At 41.0% G+C, this 18,669-nt stretch overlaps 2 protein-coding genes and 1 long non-coding RNA gene across 4 annotated transcripts in view; 2 read left to right on the forward strand and 1 right to left on the reverse strand.

Annotated features, from left to right (window-relative positions):
- Positions 1-240: 240 nt before the first annotated feature.
- Positions 241-11,254, forward strand: fbxo22 (F-box protein 22). Of its 2 annotated transcripts, none has more exons than XM_061814487.1 (7): positions 241-477; positions 683-815; positions 2,094-2,157; positions 2,273-2,365; positions 5,056-5,208; positions 7,277-7,439; positions 9,297-11,254. In XM_061814487.1, exons 1-7 carry the CDS (start codon positions 347-349, stop codon positions 9,688-9,690), a joined length of 1,131 nt encoding a protein of 376 aa, XP_061670471.1. In that variant the 5' UTR covers positions 241-346; the 3' UTR covers positions 9,691-11,254. The 2 variants fall into 2 exon arrangements, with proteins under 2 accessions (XP_061670471.1, XP_061670470.1); XM_061814486.1 differs by having other exon boundaries at positions 242-477; positions 2,094-2,181.
- A 412-nt stretch (positions 11,255-11,666) lies between these two features.
- LOC133498071 (uncharacterized) lies at positions 11,667-13,159 on the reverse strand. Its single transcript, XR_009794180.1, has 2 exons — positions 13,010-13,159; positions 11,667-12,000 (listed from the first exon to the last, which is right to left on the reverse strand). It is a non-coding gene; the product is annotated as an uncharacterized LOC133498071 (long non-coding RNA).
- LOC133498069 (transmembrane protein 266-like) overlaps positions 11,839-18,669 on the forward strand; it is a 55,840-nt gene continuing 49,009 nt past the window's right edge. Inside the window, exons 1-2 of the mRNA XM_061814485.1 lie at positions 11,839-11,977; positions 12,900-13,031. Coding sequence (XP_061670469.1) covers positions 13,018-13,031 — 14 coding nt within the window. The 5' untranslated portion in view covers positions 11,839-11,977; positions 12,900-13,017. The remainder of the gene's footprint in view (positions 11,978-12,899; positions 13,032-18,669) is intronic.

The raw sequence follows: 18,669 nt of genomic DNA on the forward strand, positions 1-18,669 counted from the left end.
CAAGCCGAAAGGAAAAGAAGAAGTAGCATCAGTAATTACTATAATTATATAATGCTTGATGCTCCAAGGTTTCTTAATATTGAGTACATGAGCATGAAAGCGGATACCGAATACTGTACATGGTCAAAAGGCTTTCCATACCGTAGCAATCATTTAGAACAATTTTTAATCATTTATCTTTACACGAACAAGCGTTATTCGCAGTGACATACATCCTCCTGATCAATTGGGGCAGTGTTGTATCTCGATGAACCCTCCGTCCCCCACCTCCGCAGCATTTCCGGGTCAAATGTGAAGTTACCAGGCAAGGCGGCGTTGTTTATTGAAATCAACTATTCCAGAGAAAATGGACGGTAATCCCGGTTTCGACATATCTGTACCAAATCCCAAGGCGACGTACGTACTTAGTAACGTCGTGGAGGTCGTCGAACGAATTCTTACCTTCGTACCGACAAAGTCTCTTCTCCGAATCGCAAGGTAACGACGCGTGTTTTCCTGCCAAAAGTAGCAAACACGACAGACGCTCAACATGGCTGTTTGTAGGAAGTGAAAGTGTGCTTTTAGAACATTATATTTCTGGCTTTAATTTAAACTACGTTTTTTTTTTTTTTAAAACCCCCAGTTGTCTGAAGCTCCACCGCTACGTATGCTAATTATGTATTTGTGTGGTTGTCTTACAAAGTGTGTGCAGGCTCTGGAGCAACTGTGCCCGCAGAGTGCTGAGAACGCAGCAGCAGCTGACATGGGTGTCGGCCTGTGGGCCGTCCACCACGGAAGTGCATGCTCTCTGCAGCACCTTGGCTGACGAGGTGGAGGTAAAGTGTTCAGAACACAATAAGACACACACAGACGGAGTTCTGTTCCGACGCAGCCGTCGGATGTGTACGTAAATCGGAAAATCCCGTAAAGTCTTGCTAACACAATAGTAAAGTCATAATTACTGTAGATATTTGTATGCAAGATACTTCTGGCCCATAAATAGATAACGTACAGTATTCTTACGCTGCTCCACAAAGTAGTTAACAGGCGTAATTATTCTCTCTAGTCTGTGAAAACAATTGACATTATTAAAGTAGAAGTGTGACTTTCTTATTTTTTCAAATCTTAATGCGTCTATCTCATTGCGTGCATCTCACTGCCCAAGAGGCCAAAGTGTGAACATTGGGAACAGCAGATATGTACCTTTTTATACTTTTTAAAAATCTCTATTGTTAATATTATTTATTACTTGTTATTAATAGTTTCATTTTTTCTGTGAAATTATATTTTAAGTTGAGTCTTAGTAGATGAATGAACACTAGCTTTTCAAATAACAAGTAATTGTCTATTCAGCGTAATTTCAATATCAAACTAATGAGGTATCAGTAAAACATTTTTTGCACCAGAGTTCAAGTCCGAGTCTTTAAGGTTCTGCCTCCACACTCCCGAGGTGATACCTTGACAATGGATTAAAAATAGAGCATGTGTCCACATTTTTCAAATATGGTGCATATGTGTGTACGTACATGTGTGCAAAAACAGTGTGTATATCTCAATCACTGTGTGTGTGTCTGTTAGTAACACTACTGGCTCTAAATTGAACATATTTCCGTTCCATTTGCCAATATCTTTCTACCTTTGAATTATTTGTCTTTTAGTAACATTTAAAATATAAGAAAATTGAAAAAATCCAATTTTTTTCACCCGATCTTGATCAACCGAAAATCAGATGGTAGACCACCCAATTTTCACTTGATTAGATCAGGAAAGCTCTTAAAATAATTCGGCTTTTCTTTTTACCCTTCCCAAAACTGCCCAGGCCCATTTTAGAGGTCTCTAAATCACAAAATGATTTAGGTCCCTAATATTGCATATTGAAGAAATGCTAATGTGATATAAACCTCGTAAGATCTGTAAATAAAAGAATTTGAGAAGGGCAGTATGTCGCGGTTTTACATTAACATTCAAGATGACTGTATTATTCACAACATACACCATACAAGCTTCATGAAGGGAATGATACACAAAAAGAAAAGTTCTAATGAGACACATATATGGATTGATAAACCTGAATGTTGGTTGTATTAACACAAGCAATTTACTTGTAATTCCAGAAAGTGTTTCTCCTCCCCAAAACGGTCTTGGTGATGATGGACTGCGAGACCTTCAAGCTTCCAGGTTACTGTCACAGACAGAAGAAAAGTTTGTATTCAGTGCTACAATCGTGCTTTGGTGCATGCTTGATACAGTAACCGCAATAAAGCTCAAAGTTGCGAATTTTTTTCTTTTAAAGCAAAGAGGAGCCGTCACAGTCCAGTTGAAGAACTCACTGAGGTCTTCCCAAAGAATTGTGACATCATGGGCATTGCAACACCGGGCATTGTCTGTAAGTTTGCTTCCTCTCGTTCCAGAGATGCCAACCCTTGTACTCTCTACTAGGTTCAGCCTGCTAGTAGGCATGATCACTTGCTGGCAGCCAAAAATTGTAAGGCATCGTCATTTGTGACTTTGCATTATTCATACAGATACACTAGCAAGCAGACATGGTCACTTATTGCTAGGCAGAGTTTGTTAGGCACAATCATTTGTTCCCCGTCATTATTCAGAAACAGCCAACTAGTGGGTATGTTTGCTTGTTGCAAGGCAGATTTTGTAGGGCAACAATCATTAATGCACCTCTGTTATTAATATAAAATGTCAATTAAAAAAGCCAGCAGTCTTACAAGCAATAGTCACTAGTTGCTTGGCAGATTTTGTAGGGCAAAATTTTAGCTAACGAGAGTGCTTGGTCATTAGGTTGTTTGTTGGGTACTATCATTTGTGTCCCCAGCGTTTTGCTATAATTGAATACTAAAATAAAAATTTGGCCACGTAGCAGGGAAGGTCATCTGTTGCTGGGCAGATTTTTTTTAGACCGCATTCTTTGTTCCCCTAAACCTAGTCAGAGTTGGCATTGGGTCATGAAAATGTTTCGCCAGTGTGGCTAAACAGTATTTAACCCCACTTGTGTGCCATTATTCACAACATCCCACGTGTATTTGTGGCTAAAAACCTTTTTTCATTGTTGCTTTTTAAAAATTGAAATAATTAAATTATTACTATTGTGATTTTGCCTGCAAGTTTTTGAGGGGTAGTTTTATCTTCGGGGTTATTCACAAAATACAAGGAATAAATCAATCAGAATGACACAGATGTGAGGTTAGACCCAAGTATGAATATTAAGTCCGGGTTAAAAACTCTTCTTTTTTTTTTTTTTTTTTTTACTTTTTAGAGCATTTCCGCTTTTAAATTATATTTCTTTTTCGTTTTAACTTTTATTTTTATTCATTTTAAATAGTTATGTTTTTTTCTTTGTTTTTAGGTGCTTTTAATCATGTAAAGCACACGGGGTCACCTTTAATGTATATGAAATGCGCTATATATCCATTTCCTTTGGTATAGCATGACCAGCAAAACATTGCATACAACCACTAAGACAATAGACTGTTTTTCTGTAGGGCAGGCATAAATGTTTTGATTAATTCATATGAATAACAAATCCTTATGCTCACAGTAGAATATTAACTGTTTTCATTTCATGCCTTGTAAACATTTAATATAGTTATGCTCTTGCCAGTAGGAGTAGTACTGCTGTCAGTCTCAGCCGAGTAAGAGCTGGAGAGGGAAACGCTAATATTTTAAGGGCAATGGCCAAAATACAATATAAAAAAAAACAACTATGAACTAGTTTATTTTCTGAACCGGCGAACTGAGTTCAAAATTTCGAATTATGAACTTTGAGCTCACCTAGTTGAATTAACTTTTCTAATACTGATCCTGTTTTATTTTACATTGCAGTTTCATTGGTAGTTTAAAAAGAAAATCGGATTGTAATTTTTTTTTCCAATTTTGTGCAGCCCAACCACTTACATGGTTACCACATGCACAAATGAGCATGATCACTTAATATTTTATCTGACAGAGCTTTTGACGCTGATTTTATTTCGCCTGCATGTCAAACGTGGGCAATATTCGCACCGCCACATCCTGTTTCAAATAGTCATTGGCGAATTGGCAAATGGGCAGCACGAACACTGCTAAATGAATAGCAAACCAAAGACAAACACCAATCGCACCGACTTTGGGTTTCCTTGGCAACTGTGGGCAGCGGGCGCCCCCAATAGCAGAAAAAAAGCACTGAGTAATTTGGTGCAGGAATAATAGACTCCTTGCAGGCAACTTGAGAAGAGGCATCACCCACTTTCCTGCAGACGGCTCGACATCAATCCACGCCGCTGGTGCCTAGTCAGAAGCGGGCTGGCACCTCCGTGCCTTGTCTTCCGGCCCCCTGCGCCCCTCCCCTGATAGATAGCCTTGTCTGCGGTGCCTCACGCTTGCCATTTCTCCACATAATCACAACCCTGCAGAGAAGTGACTCTCCATCAGGCCGGCTCTCCTTGGCGGGGATGATGGCTTGTCAGGCCGCCGTTGTCGATCAGGGCTAATGGCGGCCCCGGCTGTGTGCCATAACACATATTTATTGGTGATTTTTCTGCTGGGGGCAGTGGGGTTCAGCGCAGGGTCGCTTTTGTTCTAATTCAATTGGAGGAAATCTGTGATTGGATTATCTATGGCAATGTATGATGACTGAGATGACATTTCATGTTTTCTTGTAGCCTGGAGTACAAGTTATTTATGCATGTTGGTTATGGACCGCAGGCCATTGACAAATGGTCCACAGAGTGGTGATTGTGGGAGAAATGAAACATCTGTGTGCCAATGTATCCTTTGGTGGACACTTTCTTTAGCACATCAGCAAAATGGCTTTCAGAGTTTGTACATGGAGAAGCTACAGGTAAGATCAATGCAGATTTTATTTTATTTTTTTGTGCACAAAGAGCTCCAGAGTGATCTAACAAAAGACGGATGAGGATTGATATTTTTCAGTAAAGCTTAACCATGCATTCTGTATGTGTCTCACTCTCAGGACTTAAAATTTTACACGAAATAAATGAGTTTGTATCTTTTGCGAACAGAATACCTGTAACCACAGGGCTGGATTTAATATGTTGAGTGTGTTTGTGTGTGTGTTTTCAGTAACACCCAGTGGCTCTCGCTCCAGGCCCCCAGAGGAGCATCAGGAGGGAGAGGCCGGCTTCGCTATCATGTTCCCAAGCATTGAGGGCGTCCACATCAGGCCTTTTCACTTTTGCCAGAAGTCCTTCTCCCCAAGCGCTCTGAAAGAAGCGGGTAAGTGGAGACTCGCATCCATTCTTTATCACTCTCGATAAACCTGCCACATGTCGCTAGCCAGGTTGTACAGGACCATCACTTAAAAATGAGAGTTGCCGACTCACCCCTGCACATTCAGCGATTGGCCTCTATAGGCTTTTGATGCTATATACACTGCCCTATAAAAAGTATTTGCTCGCTTCTCAAGTTCTTATATTTTTGCATAGTTTTGCCACTTTTAAGATCATCAAACAAATATATCAGCTCAGTGAACTCAAAGTGCTGTTTTTAAATGTTTTTAATTATTAAAGGGGGGAACCATTCAGTTACTCAGCCGCATGTGCAACCATAAATTCTGCTCTTTGACAGAAAATCATGAACAATATTCAGCCATCGATTTATGACCTCAAGGCAAAGTGCACCTGGATTCTGAAACATGAAAACAACGCAACAAAAAAAAGGGTGTGGCCTAGACAAAATCCACACTTGAATCCGGTTGGAGTGCAGTGGCATGACCTTAAAACTTTCTATTTTTGCTAAGTTCAAAGGTTTCTACAAGTGGGCGAAAATATCTTAACAGACTCATTGCCAGTTATAGAAAATGCTTGATTTCAAGTGTCGCTGCTGAGGATGACTCCAACCAGTTATTAAGTTTACTTTTTCACTTTGGACCAGGTAACTTAGAATAATTTTCTTCCTTAATAAATGAAATCACCATTTAAAAACATTTTAAGCTAACTTGGGCTATATTTGACTTATATTTACATTTGTTTGATTATCTTGAAAAAAGTGATTTCCTACCTTTATGGAACCAACGCACATGTTTTTAAAATTGTAAATAAATCTACACCGCACTAACAAACCAAAATATACAAAGTCTATACGTCAATTAGTGTATGGCCTTCCTCCAATTGAAGAGAAGAGCATTTATTTGTTCTGTCTGTTACTATGCCTCACTAGCATAAATAGATGAGCAAAAGCACATTATTTCTTGTAAATAAATATTTTATTGAGCAAATGCGTAGACTTTTATCATTTCCCGCAGCACATCTGAATCGGGCTCATAGCACACTATCGTGCTCCGGCACACTAGTTGAGAATCACCATCTTCAACAAAGTGGGGAAACTATTCATAAATTATCGCCGAATTGTATATAGTATATTGTACTTCATTACATAGCGAGTTGCTCAAGAATGTTTGCCAGCAAGTATAAAAACAAGTTTCTTGATTTCCATTCTTTTGGATGTAACCCAGCGCGGTATATACTGCGACCGTACATTCTGACCTCAAGCATCACTATATTATCCACTATTACATTAGAAATTATGCAAAGATGTAAGTATTGTTTAAGTAAACAATATTTGATACTTTATGCCCCGTATTGATAAAGCTGGCGGGCTGCATGACTGCTATTCTCTCACTCACTTAAAACCTGGAAATGTATTTTTAGCGTGAGTGAAATTTGCATACATTTTGATAGACTGTAATATTTGTGCACTGGCATTCCGATTTTGAATTATGGCAAAATCAATCGAACAGATACGCCATTCATGAAAACGTTTGCCAAACTGCACGATTGTTCAGTCGTGTTCAGCCGCGTTCCTCGATGTGCCATAAACACAACCTAAAAAAAAAAAAAAAACCGACACTGTTGTCAATTTGATTTGATATTGACATGCAAAATTTCACTCCAACACAGCAAGTAGAGAAGACCACATTGCCGAAAGTATTCGCTCACCTCTTGGTATGCTGAAGGATTTAGATTTCCTTTCCCTGGAGGTCAGGGGCTATTTTGTCCATTTCAAAATTTGTGGGAACAGTTTGCCCCTTCATACAGTTCCATAAACACACTTCTAAACCTTGTGCAAAGCATTGCCAGACAAGTTTAAGATATTTTCATTGCAAAGCGTGGATGACTGTCACATTAAATGCAGTCTATTAAGAACAGGATGTCAATTAAATTCCTATCTAAGTCAAGGCGTGTGAGTGAATACCTTTGGCCATACTGTTTATTGTGCCTAAGAAAGTGATAGTCAGTTGACTCCTAAAGTTCATTTAGTTTTGCTCATGGACTTGTGCCAACAGGACTAATCGACAACCCAGAGTTGCGAGTGGTGCTCCTGTTTGTGTACGAGGCATATAAAGCTGGAGGGGCGCGCTTCCTCGGGCAAATTTTGGACACCCTGGCCAAGAGCAAAGCTGTGATCGCTGGCGGATTGGTCGAAAATGTATTTCCCTCCAACCTCTGGTAAGAAACAATGAGTAGCATTTTTGCACTGTTACGTCACAAAGCATTTATTAGGGGTGAGAGTTAAATCCTATACATTTTCTGAACAAACATTTTGGACCACCACCTTCTTTCCTTTCGGCTTGTCCCGTTAGGGGTCGCCACAGTGTGTCATAACCGTTTAAACTCTTCTAGGAAGGCCTTCAACAAGATTTAGGAGGGAGTTTATTGGAATATTTGTCCATTCTTCCAGGAGCATATTTTTGAGGTCACATATTGATGTTGAACAAGAAGGCTTTGGATCACTGTATGCTTGAAATCAACACAATGGTTTTCTCTCGAGTTGAGGTCAGGACTCCACAGGCCAGTCTAGTTCATTCATACCCAATTCCCTTATCCATATCTTGCTTAGTGAACTGGTGCACATGCATGTTGGAACAGGAAAGGGTAATCCTCAAACTGTTTGACTTTCCAAAACCTTTTGATAGGCTGAAGCATTCACAGTGGTTGCCCTGGAGCCCAGGGGCTAATATTTGGGACATTTCCAGCTTTCTGGACGCAGTCTGGAGATGATCTCTTCCTGTTCCAACATGACTGTTCATCGGTGCATTAATCATGGTTCATAGTCATGCATGGGGAGAGTTTCATCTGGACGAACTTGACTGGCCTGAACATTCCTGACTATAAACCTAAAACAGCACTTTTGGATGAATTAGATCAGAGACTGAGAGAAAGGCATTCTTGTCCAATATCACGACCCACAAAGGACAGGTGGAGGATAAGACAAGAGACTGGAACATCATACTATTTACCAAGTTATCAAATGATGTTGCAGGACACCAAAATAAGTGCTTGGGTGCTAGTAATTGCTAATTTAGGTGGTGGTCTGATACATTTGTCGCAACGGTTTGGCTGGAACGGCGTTAGAACGGAGATTAGCCAACTTTGAAGAGCAAAATAGTGGGCAAATACTTTAACATGGTCCGGAAATTAATTTTAAAAAGCGGAGTTTTTATACTGCAACTGTGGTTCGTTGTATTCTGATGGATATTGAAAATTTCAGTCAGACAAGACACGATTTTAAAGGGGAGTAATAGAAGCAAATTAAGGAAGAGACGGTGAGACGCTAACTAAATAATACAGGGAGAGAAGATAAAAGACAGGACATTACCTGTAAGAAACATAAGCAAAATTAATCATCCTAACTGTTAAATTAATTGTGAAAATGAAGTTATTGTTCCCCAACGAAGTAATTCAGATCGCGTTTTTTTCTAAACCGGCAGCCTCCTTCCAGCAGAGGTTTGCAATTTTTTTTTTTTTTTTACCTTCCCCATACGCCTCTCCACTAGATTTTATAAAACTGCACGTAGCACAACTGCAACTTTTCTACAATACAGTAATGCAGCGCTTTCCCTCCTGTATATGTTTTTGTTGAATCCTGTTACATACAGTAGCAAGTCGTGACGTCGAGTTATATTCCGTGAATTGTTAGTTTTAAAAGTTCCGACTGTCTGTGAGGCCATGTAAATATCTGAATATGATTCTAAGAACGATTTGGGACGTCGGGCCAGTGCACATGAGGATGGCGGGGAAAGTGAGCAAGCTTGTTTAATGGCAAAAACTTATATACTGAGATAACTTGAACACAAATGATGAACTCATTAATGTGTTGACGTCGATGTATCTAATTAGTATCGACTTGTTCAATCCCTTGTACATACAGTATATGATTAATTGGAACGTGCTATCAGAAAAGCGGCCATGTTTTGAGGAAATCCAGTGTGTATACAGAATGTAAATAACTCCTACCGCTTTAAGTTGATAAATACAAGTGTGGCTATTGTATTCCATTGTTGATAACGTTCCTCTTCCCTGTAGCTGTAGCAGGGGTGCGTACGGCGTGGTGGGCCTGGCCGTGAGTGGGCCCAAAGTGCAGGGTGCCTCGGTGCTCTTGGACCAGGACGTCAGCAGCCCCAAGTCGGCCGAAGCCACCATTCGCAGGTTGAAAGCAGCCAAAATCCCAGAGAGGAACACCCTGGGCTTTATGTTCGCGTGCGTGGGCCGAGGCCAGAATTACTACAACAACCAGAGGAACGTGGAGGCCGACGCCTTCCAAAAGGTCTTCCCCGGCTTGCCTCTCTTTGGCCTTTTCGGCAACGGCGAGATCGGTTGCGACCGCATCGTCAAAGACGACTACACGCTGTGTGACGCAGACACGGACTGTCTGCAGCACGAGTACACCACTGTCATGACGCTGGTCCATCTGGGTTGACGGATCAACAACCAAGATTTGACCTTGCTGGAAGACATCTGAGTTAGCTCTTCAGCTGCCATTTTAATGGCAACCGCTGGGACTCCTTAGTGTCTCTATTAACAGTTACAATCGGATCGTATGGAAAATCTCTTCACAAGCGTCCCGCTGAGATGTAGCAAGCAGTCTTGTAAAATGTGTAAATATTTTTGCCCAAACATTTGAGGCAGATTTTTGGTCACCTTACAGGGTTTTCGCTTAAACAAACGAAACGAGTTATTGTTCAAGAGGTTCTGATCTAGCTAAGGCACTTTTTCTTCCTGTATGAGGGATGTCACCTTCTTTTCGCTAAGCCAATGCAGTTTTGTTACATTATGTGAAGAAATGTACTGGGTTGCCTGACCATTACGCCTACAGGAATTTCTTTGTAGTTAACATCCTGACTGGCTTTTATGTAGTCGGAGTCCCGTTCTAGAACTGCCAAGAAAAGAAATACTGACATATTTCTGTCTTTCTCCACCCCCAACTTACTACCTACCATTCATACTGAATGCCAACCAAATCAAAATAGCAATTTTTTCCCCCATTCTCTGAGGAAGTTACAGATAGACGTCGCCCGTGTACTCCCCAGTGGTGATACCCTGTTTTGTGAAAATGTCACTTAGTGACACGCAGCTTTTAAATATCAATCCAGATGCTTGAGCTGAGTTCTGTATAAATGCCTGATCGACCATCGTTATGGCTCTGATGTGGTAAAATGAGCCTACTGGTGTTGTACCAAGCTCACAATCTCCATTTTTTTATCTGAGCCTTCGGTTTCTTTTTCCAAGTCATCCAAGCATGCCTTTCAAGGACTGGAATTAAAAAAAATCCCCCCCCCCCCCATTGCTACCACAAAGTTGGGTGCAGAGTTATATTGACAAATACTGGAAATAATACTTTTTACCATTCAGTGTCCTTCTGAGGCAACATCCCCTTTTCCAATTTTGGGGTTTGATTGACACCTTTATCTGGCAGTGTTAAGGCTTGTGACCCCCCCCCCCCCACACACACACACACACACAAATATTTGTGGAAACAGAAAAAAAAAACGATGCTCACGTTCCTTATGTCATAACGGTGCAATATCCATATTGTCGCGTTGTTGCGTCAGTATTGGTTAGCTGCTGCTGTCTTTGAAGAGTTCAAATGTTTTTATTTTGCTTATGATTACTGTAATACCCCCAGATACTTCAATTAGGGAGCTGTTGAGCTCTAATGCAAAGGTTGTAAAAAATGTCTAGTGGTAGGCAACGAACAGCCCAAGGCAAATACTTCCACTGTGCAATTCTCACGCAAATAAAACAGGAACTGTTAAAATCCAAAATACCTTTAAACCCACACATAATCATCATACATAAAATATATAAAGCTATTGTATTACTGTACATCTAAACGGATGACCACTGCTTTCTCGGTTGAAAATGTTCTGTATTAGCTTTTGTTATTAGTTATTTTCATCTGGGTGCACTTTTTCTACACGATGTGCCAAAATCATCTGCTTAAATCTGCCCTCAAATAAACGACGAGCTAAGACAAAAATGAATCGTGAAGCGTTGAAGTGCTTTCTGTTTTTTGCAGTTCCCACGCTGCGTACGGCGCGTGTACATTGTCAGCATCCATTGATTGATGTGCGCTCGAACCATCGGCTGCCTCTTCCCCGATGAATGACGAACATTTAAACCAATTGCAGCGAAGGCAACCCCCCCCCGCCTCCCCACTCCCATAGTATCTTTATTTTTGGAAACTGTAAAAAAACGCTCCCGACAACGGAGAGCGGCGACCTATCGGGCGTAAAGCTAATCAAAACATTCGTGGCTCTCCGCGATCGACAGTGGTGAGGGGAGCTGGTTACATGCTTGGCGTGTCCTCGTCTGTTTTCTTGTTTGTCTTTTCTTCAACGCCCCCCCCCCCCCGGCCCCCACGTCGTGACCGTAGCGATGCAAATGTCACACGAATCATCGGTGAATGTCTTTATTGTGGCGCTGGGGTGAGAATTGCGCTCACGTTGTTGCCGTACAAGCGAGCCGGAAACCCGTCTCAGCACCCGGACAGCTCCTCGGTCCTGCTCCCTCCTCCTCCTCCTGAGCGGGACCCCCACCGAGCTCGCCGGGGAAGCCCTCCGCCGAGCCTCGGCGTCATCTCATGGCTCCGGTGGTGGAACCAACCCGGGCTGCGGCTACTACTCCGATGCCGGGCCACGATGCGTGTCGCGTTTGAGGTTCACCCGGGGGAGCTTTCACTCTTCGGCCATGAGAGTCTCACCCAGGTACGTGACGTTAGCTATGTTTCCTTACACAACACCCACTTTTATTAGTTTCAGGTATTTAAAAAAAGAAGTATGAAAAAGATTTGCAGACAGCTTACTCTCACATTTTCAACCAGAGAGTGAAAAAGACGCAAAAGTTTTGGCAGAAAATGTCGGCGTCGTGAAAATGTTTCACTTAATTTCCCCCCCAAACCAGAGCGCTTTACGACACAGCTCAGCGAATTGACCTCCGCCTGTGTTTTAAAACAAAAAATAATTTAGAGGTGTTAATTCTACAATGCAATGTACTAACAATTTTTATAATTGTGGTTGTACTTTCTTACTCCTAAACTCGCATAGCTACGAAAACTGCGCTTGATTGTCTTTGTCGTGTTGGAGCTAATCAGATGTGCAACTTCTTCATATCTGCGTATAATACATTGTTACATATTTAAGTGAAATAATGAGTAATGTAACAAAGGAAACCAAAATATTCACTACGGTTCTAGGGGATTCACTGCAGCTCAATCTACACCACTGCACAAACTACAACCATAATTAGTTCAGTATGTAGTAGAAATGTTATTTTTTCTTAAATGTCATTACCATTTTCTTAAATGACTACTTCTCTGTCAATCAACACTAAATATTATTGTCTTTGAAGTGCAGATGTATTTATTAAATACAACTGTCGTGTTACATCTCATTACATTAACAAGATGAAGTTGATGTGTGAGTGGAAAAAAAAACTCACTTGGTGGCTAAAATGCTCTGGTTTAATAAATTATGACACAAACTGATGCCTTGAATGTTATAAATGTCGGCCTACTTTATCCATCTCAATGGGTTTATTGCCTACCACTCCCTTGTCAAGTTACACAAATATAGTATACAATACTTCTCCTTTTATGACTTCTCCCTACTGGTATATTCTGGTTTGCAGGTTAAGCATGAAACCAGTTTCAACGCGGTGAAAAGGCGCATCGCAGCACGAGAACAGAAAGACGAGCGTGTGGAAAAGTGACAAATAAGCACAACTGTCTCCTCTCTCACCAGACGACATGGCGCATGCTGGGTGAGTTTACACTCAGTCTATTATCGACTTGTCGCTCTTCTTCAAGTGAGAAGAATCATGTCCTCCTTATTTAGTTGCCCCTTCTCCGTCTCACACAAACAATCACAGCGTTTGGTCATTTGCAGCTGTGTTGGGTTATGCAAGGATGTCTCCCCCCCCCCCCCCCAAATTACCAATTAGGAATCGTCATATTAATCAGTCGATTAATTGAACCTGAAGAATTCGGTCAATTGTTGCTGATTCATCGTTTCTTGTAGGAAATGAGGCAAAATGGAGAATGCTGCGTTACACTTATTTGCTGTCTCAAGAAGCACATTGTGATGTCACTTTTGGAAGTTGAGCTACATTCGTGCACCAATTCTGCGGGCAAAATTATTCTACTCACTATAACATTGGTTTGGAAGAAAGTGTTTAGAGCAGTGAAAGAGAGAGTGTCAGCTTTTAAAAATATCAAATGCATGTAATTATTACTGTGATTCACAAATTATTTAGTCACTCATTTTCTTTGCCCCATGACATCAGAGGCCACAAGTCAACTTCTGAATGGCTTAAATTTTTTGGGTGAAGTGGCCTAACCAAAGTCCGGACTGAAATGATGTGGCAGGACATTAAAAGATTGTTAATGTTTGAAAAAACCTCCCGTGTTGTTGGATAAAAACAATTCTCCAGGGAAGATGTGAGAGGCTCATTGGCAGTTTTAGAAATCTTTCAATTGTTCCTGCAGAGGATAGCCTGTATATCCATCCATCCATATTCTTTACCGCTTATCCTCACGAAGGTCACGGGGAGTGCTGGAGCCTATCCCAGCTGTCAACGGGCAGGAGGCGGGGTACACACTGAACTGGTTGCCAGTCAATTGCAGGGCACATCGAGACAAACAGCCGCACTTGCAACCACACCTGGGGTCAATTTAGAGAGTACAATTAATGTTGCATGTTTTTGGGGTGTGGGAGGAAACCGGAGCGCCCAGAGAAAACCCACACAAGCACGGGGAGAACATGTAAACTCCACATAGGCGGGTCCGGGATTGAACTTGGGACCTCAGAACTGTGAGGCCAATGCTTTCCAGCTGAAGTACCGTGCCGCCACTATATATCTGGTCTTAAACGTTGAAGTGTTGCAATTATTCCAGTAAATAAATAAATCCGAATTTGAGATGATGATATACTTTTTCCACAACAGTGCACATTTAAATAAAGCGATTTGATTATTATTTTGGCATTTTCTTCATACTATTATTGTTTTCATTTAGGTTGCCAAATCGCTTGTTTCAGGTGTTGCAAACACTGCATGTGACATTTGTCAGCCTTTCGTAACCATAGCTAGCTGGCTTGCCCACCAAAGGAGGTGCACTGGGGTCACCGTGGCAACAACAGTGCTACTATTTTCCATTTTACAAGCTGCTTTAAAAAAAAAAATGTATTCCTTTTGATGGTATTGGTCATACAACACAGCCCAAAAAGTTCTACACAATACTGACACAAATGCAAAGACCGACGAGGTGGGCTTGTCGGGTTTAATGCTCATTTGGCTCTTTTCTTTCACTTCACACTCTAATTCTGTTGCCAAAGAAGTCCCAGGGCTTCAGCAGAGCTGTCACATTTTGCCTCATTTTCACTTTTGGACATAAAAATCAATTTTACTGCGTGTTACGATTCTGCAGAAATGTTTCCCCTTTGGGCAGCACAGTGGATCAGCTGGAAAAGCGTTGGCCTCACAGTTCTGAGGACCCGGGTTCGATGTTCTGCCCGTGCCTGTGTGGGTTTTCTCCGGGCGCTCCGGTTTCCTCCCACATCCCAAAAACACGCAACATTAACTGGACACTCTCAATTGCCCCTAGGTGTGATTGTGAGTGTGACTATTGTCTCTTTCTATGTGCTCTGCGGTTGGCTGGCAAACAGTTCAGGGTGTACCCTAGCTCCTGCCCGTTGACAGCTGGGATAGGCTCCAGCACTCCCCCGTGACCTTCGTGAGGATAAGCGGCTAAGAAAATGGATGTATAAATCGAGATGATACAAATGGCACTTGATGTTCTACTTTTGGACTTTTGCTTTTGATCAAGTATCACTTTTAGGGTTTCCACTAGTTGTGCCACTTTAAATGTATTCATATTCATTTTTTTTTTAATGTGCCGAACAGAGATATAACCCACATTTTCCTTTCTAAAGCGTATTAGCTGAGGGACAGGAAGTATAACTCGTGCCTTCAGGCTTTAGCCACGTCTGCTCCGTGAACAAATGCAGTGCAGCTCAGCCTCTGGCAAGCGGATGCCACGGCTTGTTGTTTTGCTCTTGGCAGTATGTCCAATCCGTTAACTCTTTTGGAATGACAGTGCAATAAAACAAAATGTAAATTAAAAATAGCACATGCTCTTCAGATGGGGCCAAAGCAATAACAAATGCTATTCCCGGTGCTTTTATGAGATAATAATTCTGATTGTTCAAACTATTACGATTGATCTTGCCTGCATTATTAATTTGCGGCGATTGATAAATATGCTTTCAACACATCATGTTTGGAAATCCAAATCCAATCTAATTTTATTGACCCCCAAAAAATCTGTAAGGCATTTATCGAGTCATCCTGCTATTTACTGCTTTCCACATCTACCTGCCTCGTTCACCAACCCCACTTTACAGCATTTTTATTATATTAATTTTTTATCGGATTGTAGGTCTTAGTTTTATATTACCGAGAGTCAGGGTGGGTGGGTGGCGGGGGGCAATTTATGATTCATGAACAGTGTCCAATAAAAGTTTAAACTTGTCTTAGTGTCCCGAGTTCAGCTCAAGTATTGGATTTTTTTTTTTTTTTGCATTATTTCTTTTGTGTCAAAAAGTTAGCTGCACCAAAACAATGTAATTAAAAACATGACTCATCCTCATACAATTTTTTTTCCTTAAGCGTTGCTAATATCGCCAGCACAATATTGTTTACCATGTCTGACTCCCAGTTTAGAGGTCTTGGGTTTGAATCTGGGACCAGGCCCTCATGTGTTTTTTTTTTTTTTTTTTTTTTTTTTTTTTTTTTGCACGTTAGGTTTATCGTATATTGCGAGTGATAATTTGAATACATGCCATACAATTGTCTGGCGACCAGTCCAGGATGTAATCTCCCTCTTGTCTGAAGTCATCTGGGATTTGCTCCAGCTCATTTATGACCCTGAACCAGACAGGATGTATGGAAAATGGGTGCGCGGATATTCCCTCATTTGCAAACAAGATGAGCGGCATCACGAGCGGGACGCTCGCATTGGCCCGAAGAAGAATATTCTTTACTGGCTGTGCTTTGCAGTTACTTACATGACCTTCTGTTTTGGTCGCTGAAATCCCCAGAGCAACTTTTGTCTCGTAATGACCTTTTCTACCTGGCGCTCAATATTACAGCCCACTATTTAATTTTATCTGTCTCCCTCGGGGGTATTCCACTCCCCTGAATATCACTTCTTCCTTGCTGCCTGCGTGGTTGTGTGTATGTGTGCGCGTGCATGTTCCACAGGCTCGTTAGTGTGTACATGTGCTAATGTTGCTCGGAGTATTTGCAATTACCAAGATGATTTTTATATGAGAATGTCGGGGGGGGGGGGTCTCAGAAAGGTCATGACGTGTGTGGAAGAGTGCAAAGCACGGTAAATAGATGTCTGTTCGAACCGCTCTCGCACTAAAGTTAATGATTTCATATTGTCCGTCATTATTTCTCTCCACTCGGTCATTAATATTACATTCATTCATTCAAAAGTATAATAAGGGCACACACAGTCAATAGCACAAGAAAAAGCATCATCATTTATCATTGTGGTTTAACAAAAAATTAGTTGTATTTAAAAAAAATCTGAACAAAAATTTTTTTGCTTCAAATTTTTGATCCAAAAATATACTTAATTTTCGTTGGATATTAATAATTTTGATACAGCATTTTAAAAAGAAAAAAAAACCTATAGTCCAACACACCAATGGTCCAAATGTTAATGGGACCATTGAGAGAGCATGAGAATACAAAATAAAATTAAAAAATGTCCTCACACCCGTTTTTCAAATACCTGTCTTTTTTTTTAAAAAAAAAAGAGATCATTTAAAAAAAAATCCACCATTGATGTGATCAACAGTACAATGTGTTCAACACAATTAATCCCCCCCCCCAATCTTTTTAAAGGAGGAAGTAAAATATCCATCCATTTTATTTGCCGCTTATCCCAACAAGGGTCGCGGGGAGTGCTGGAGTCTGTCCCAGCTGTCAACGGGCAGGTGGCGGGGTACACCCTGAACTTGTTGCCAGCCAATCGCAGGCCACATCGAGACAAACAGCCACACTCACAATCACACCTAGGGGCAATTTAGAGTGTCCACTTAATGCTGCATGTTTTTGGGATGTGGGAGGAAACCGGAGTGCCCGGAGAAAACCCACGCAGGCACGGGGAGAACATGCAAACTCCACACAGTTGGGGCTGGGATTGAACCTGGGACCTCAGAACTGTGAGGCCAACGCTTTACCAGGTGCTCCACCATGCCACTTGAGAGAGCATGAGAATCCAAAATAAAATTTAAAAAATGTCTTCACACCCGTTTTTCAATATAAAGAAGAGAGAATTTTTTTTTAAAAAAAATCCACCGTTTATGTGACCTACAGTATAATACAACTCAAATGACCCCCCCCTCCCCAATCGTTTTAAGGGAGGAAGTAAAATGGCCAACTAAAATATTGTGGGTGCACTTCAAAACTAGGCTGTGGCTTATCACATTCAAACTCTTGTTAAATGGGAGTCATCGCTCATATAAGATAATTAAAAATGCTTGTGATTAACTGATGTTCAGTAAGCTTCAGTCAGTGCGTCAGGTCGAAAACCTTCAGAGACAAAGTTAGCAAAATCTCTGCAGTGCAAATTGAATGTTAGAAAAAGCCCACTAGAAGAGCTGAACTTTATTTTACTGAACTTTATTCGTGGCATTTTAAAAGGTGGCAGATTTGAACAAATTGGATGTACAATATCAGAAGATACGTTAATTTAATTGAAATATAGGAAAACCCTTATTCAGCATAATTATGCTTAAATATTGGTCAAAACTAGTTCGATCAAGATGTATTCAAACAGCACCGGTATCATCTGCCTGTACCTCTTTCTTTGCCTGTTCTGGTATTTTCTCATTTATTTTTATGCATTTGTTTGTAATGTTGCATATGCGCAACATTCCTTATGCGCACAAGTTGCTGAACAGGCAATAAAAAAAAAAGTTTGTGTCTGCAGAAGCTCTTGTTTATCCCCTCAATATCAATTTTGTCAAATTGCACGATACATATTGCATTTGCGGCATGAGTCAGTCGCGTCGCGGCCTCGAGTGGATTTGTTTTTGTGTATCTTCAAAGAAATGTGAGGCCCTCTCGCTGCGGGAAATAATCCCATCAAATTGGGATGAGGGCAGTCGCTCTTGAGACGAGACTGCAATAACGTCCGCTGCTCGGTGAAAGCTCTTTTCATTAAGAAGAAGGAAAAAAAAAGAAATGATGGAAGGTAATACAGCACTCACATCAGCCACTTAGTCCCTTATTTTCTTCATCTGGTTTGGATTATTTTCCAATTCTTTATTTGACATTTCTTGCCAAATTCCAAGTTTCTCAACCTCAGAAGTTAAAGTCAGAAGTA

The sequence above is a fragment of the Syngnathoides biaculeatus genome, chromosome 3 (assembly GCF_019802595.1).
Source record: "Syngnathoides biaculeatus isolate LvHL_M chromosome 3, ASM1980259v1, whole genome shotgun sequence".
Classification (NCBI taxonomy): Eukaryota; Metazoa; Chordata; class Actinopteri; order Syngnathiformes; family Syngnathidae; genus Syngnathoides; species Syngnathoides biaculeatus.

What these genes read in the sequence shown, in the direction of transcription:
- fbxo22 (XM_061814486.1), top strand. Translation starts at nt 347, where the DNA reads ATGGACGGTAATCCCGGTTTCGACATATCTGTACCAAATCCCAAGGCG. An exon ending in CCTTGGCTGACGAGGTGGAG is followed by an intron (nt 816 to 2,093) that starts GTAAAGTGTTCA and finishes TTGTAATTCCAG; the next exon opens with AAAGTGTTTCTCCTCCCCAA. An exon ending in AAGCGCTCTGAAAGAAGCGG is followed by an intron (nt 5,209 to 7,276) that starts GTAAGTGGAGAC and finishes TTGTGCCAACAG; the next exon opens with GACTAATCGACAACCCAGAG.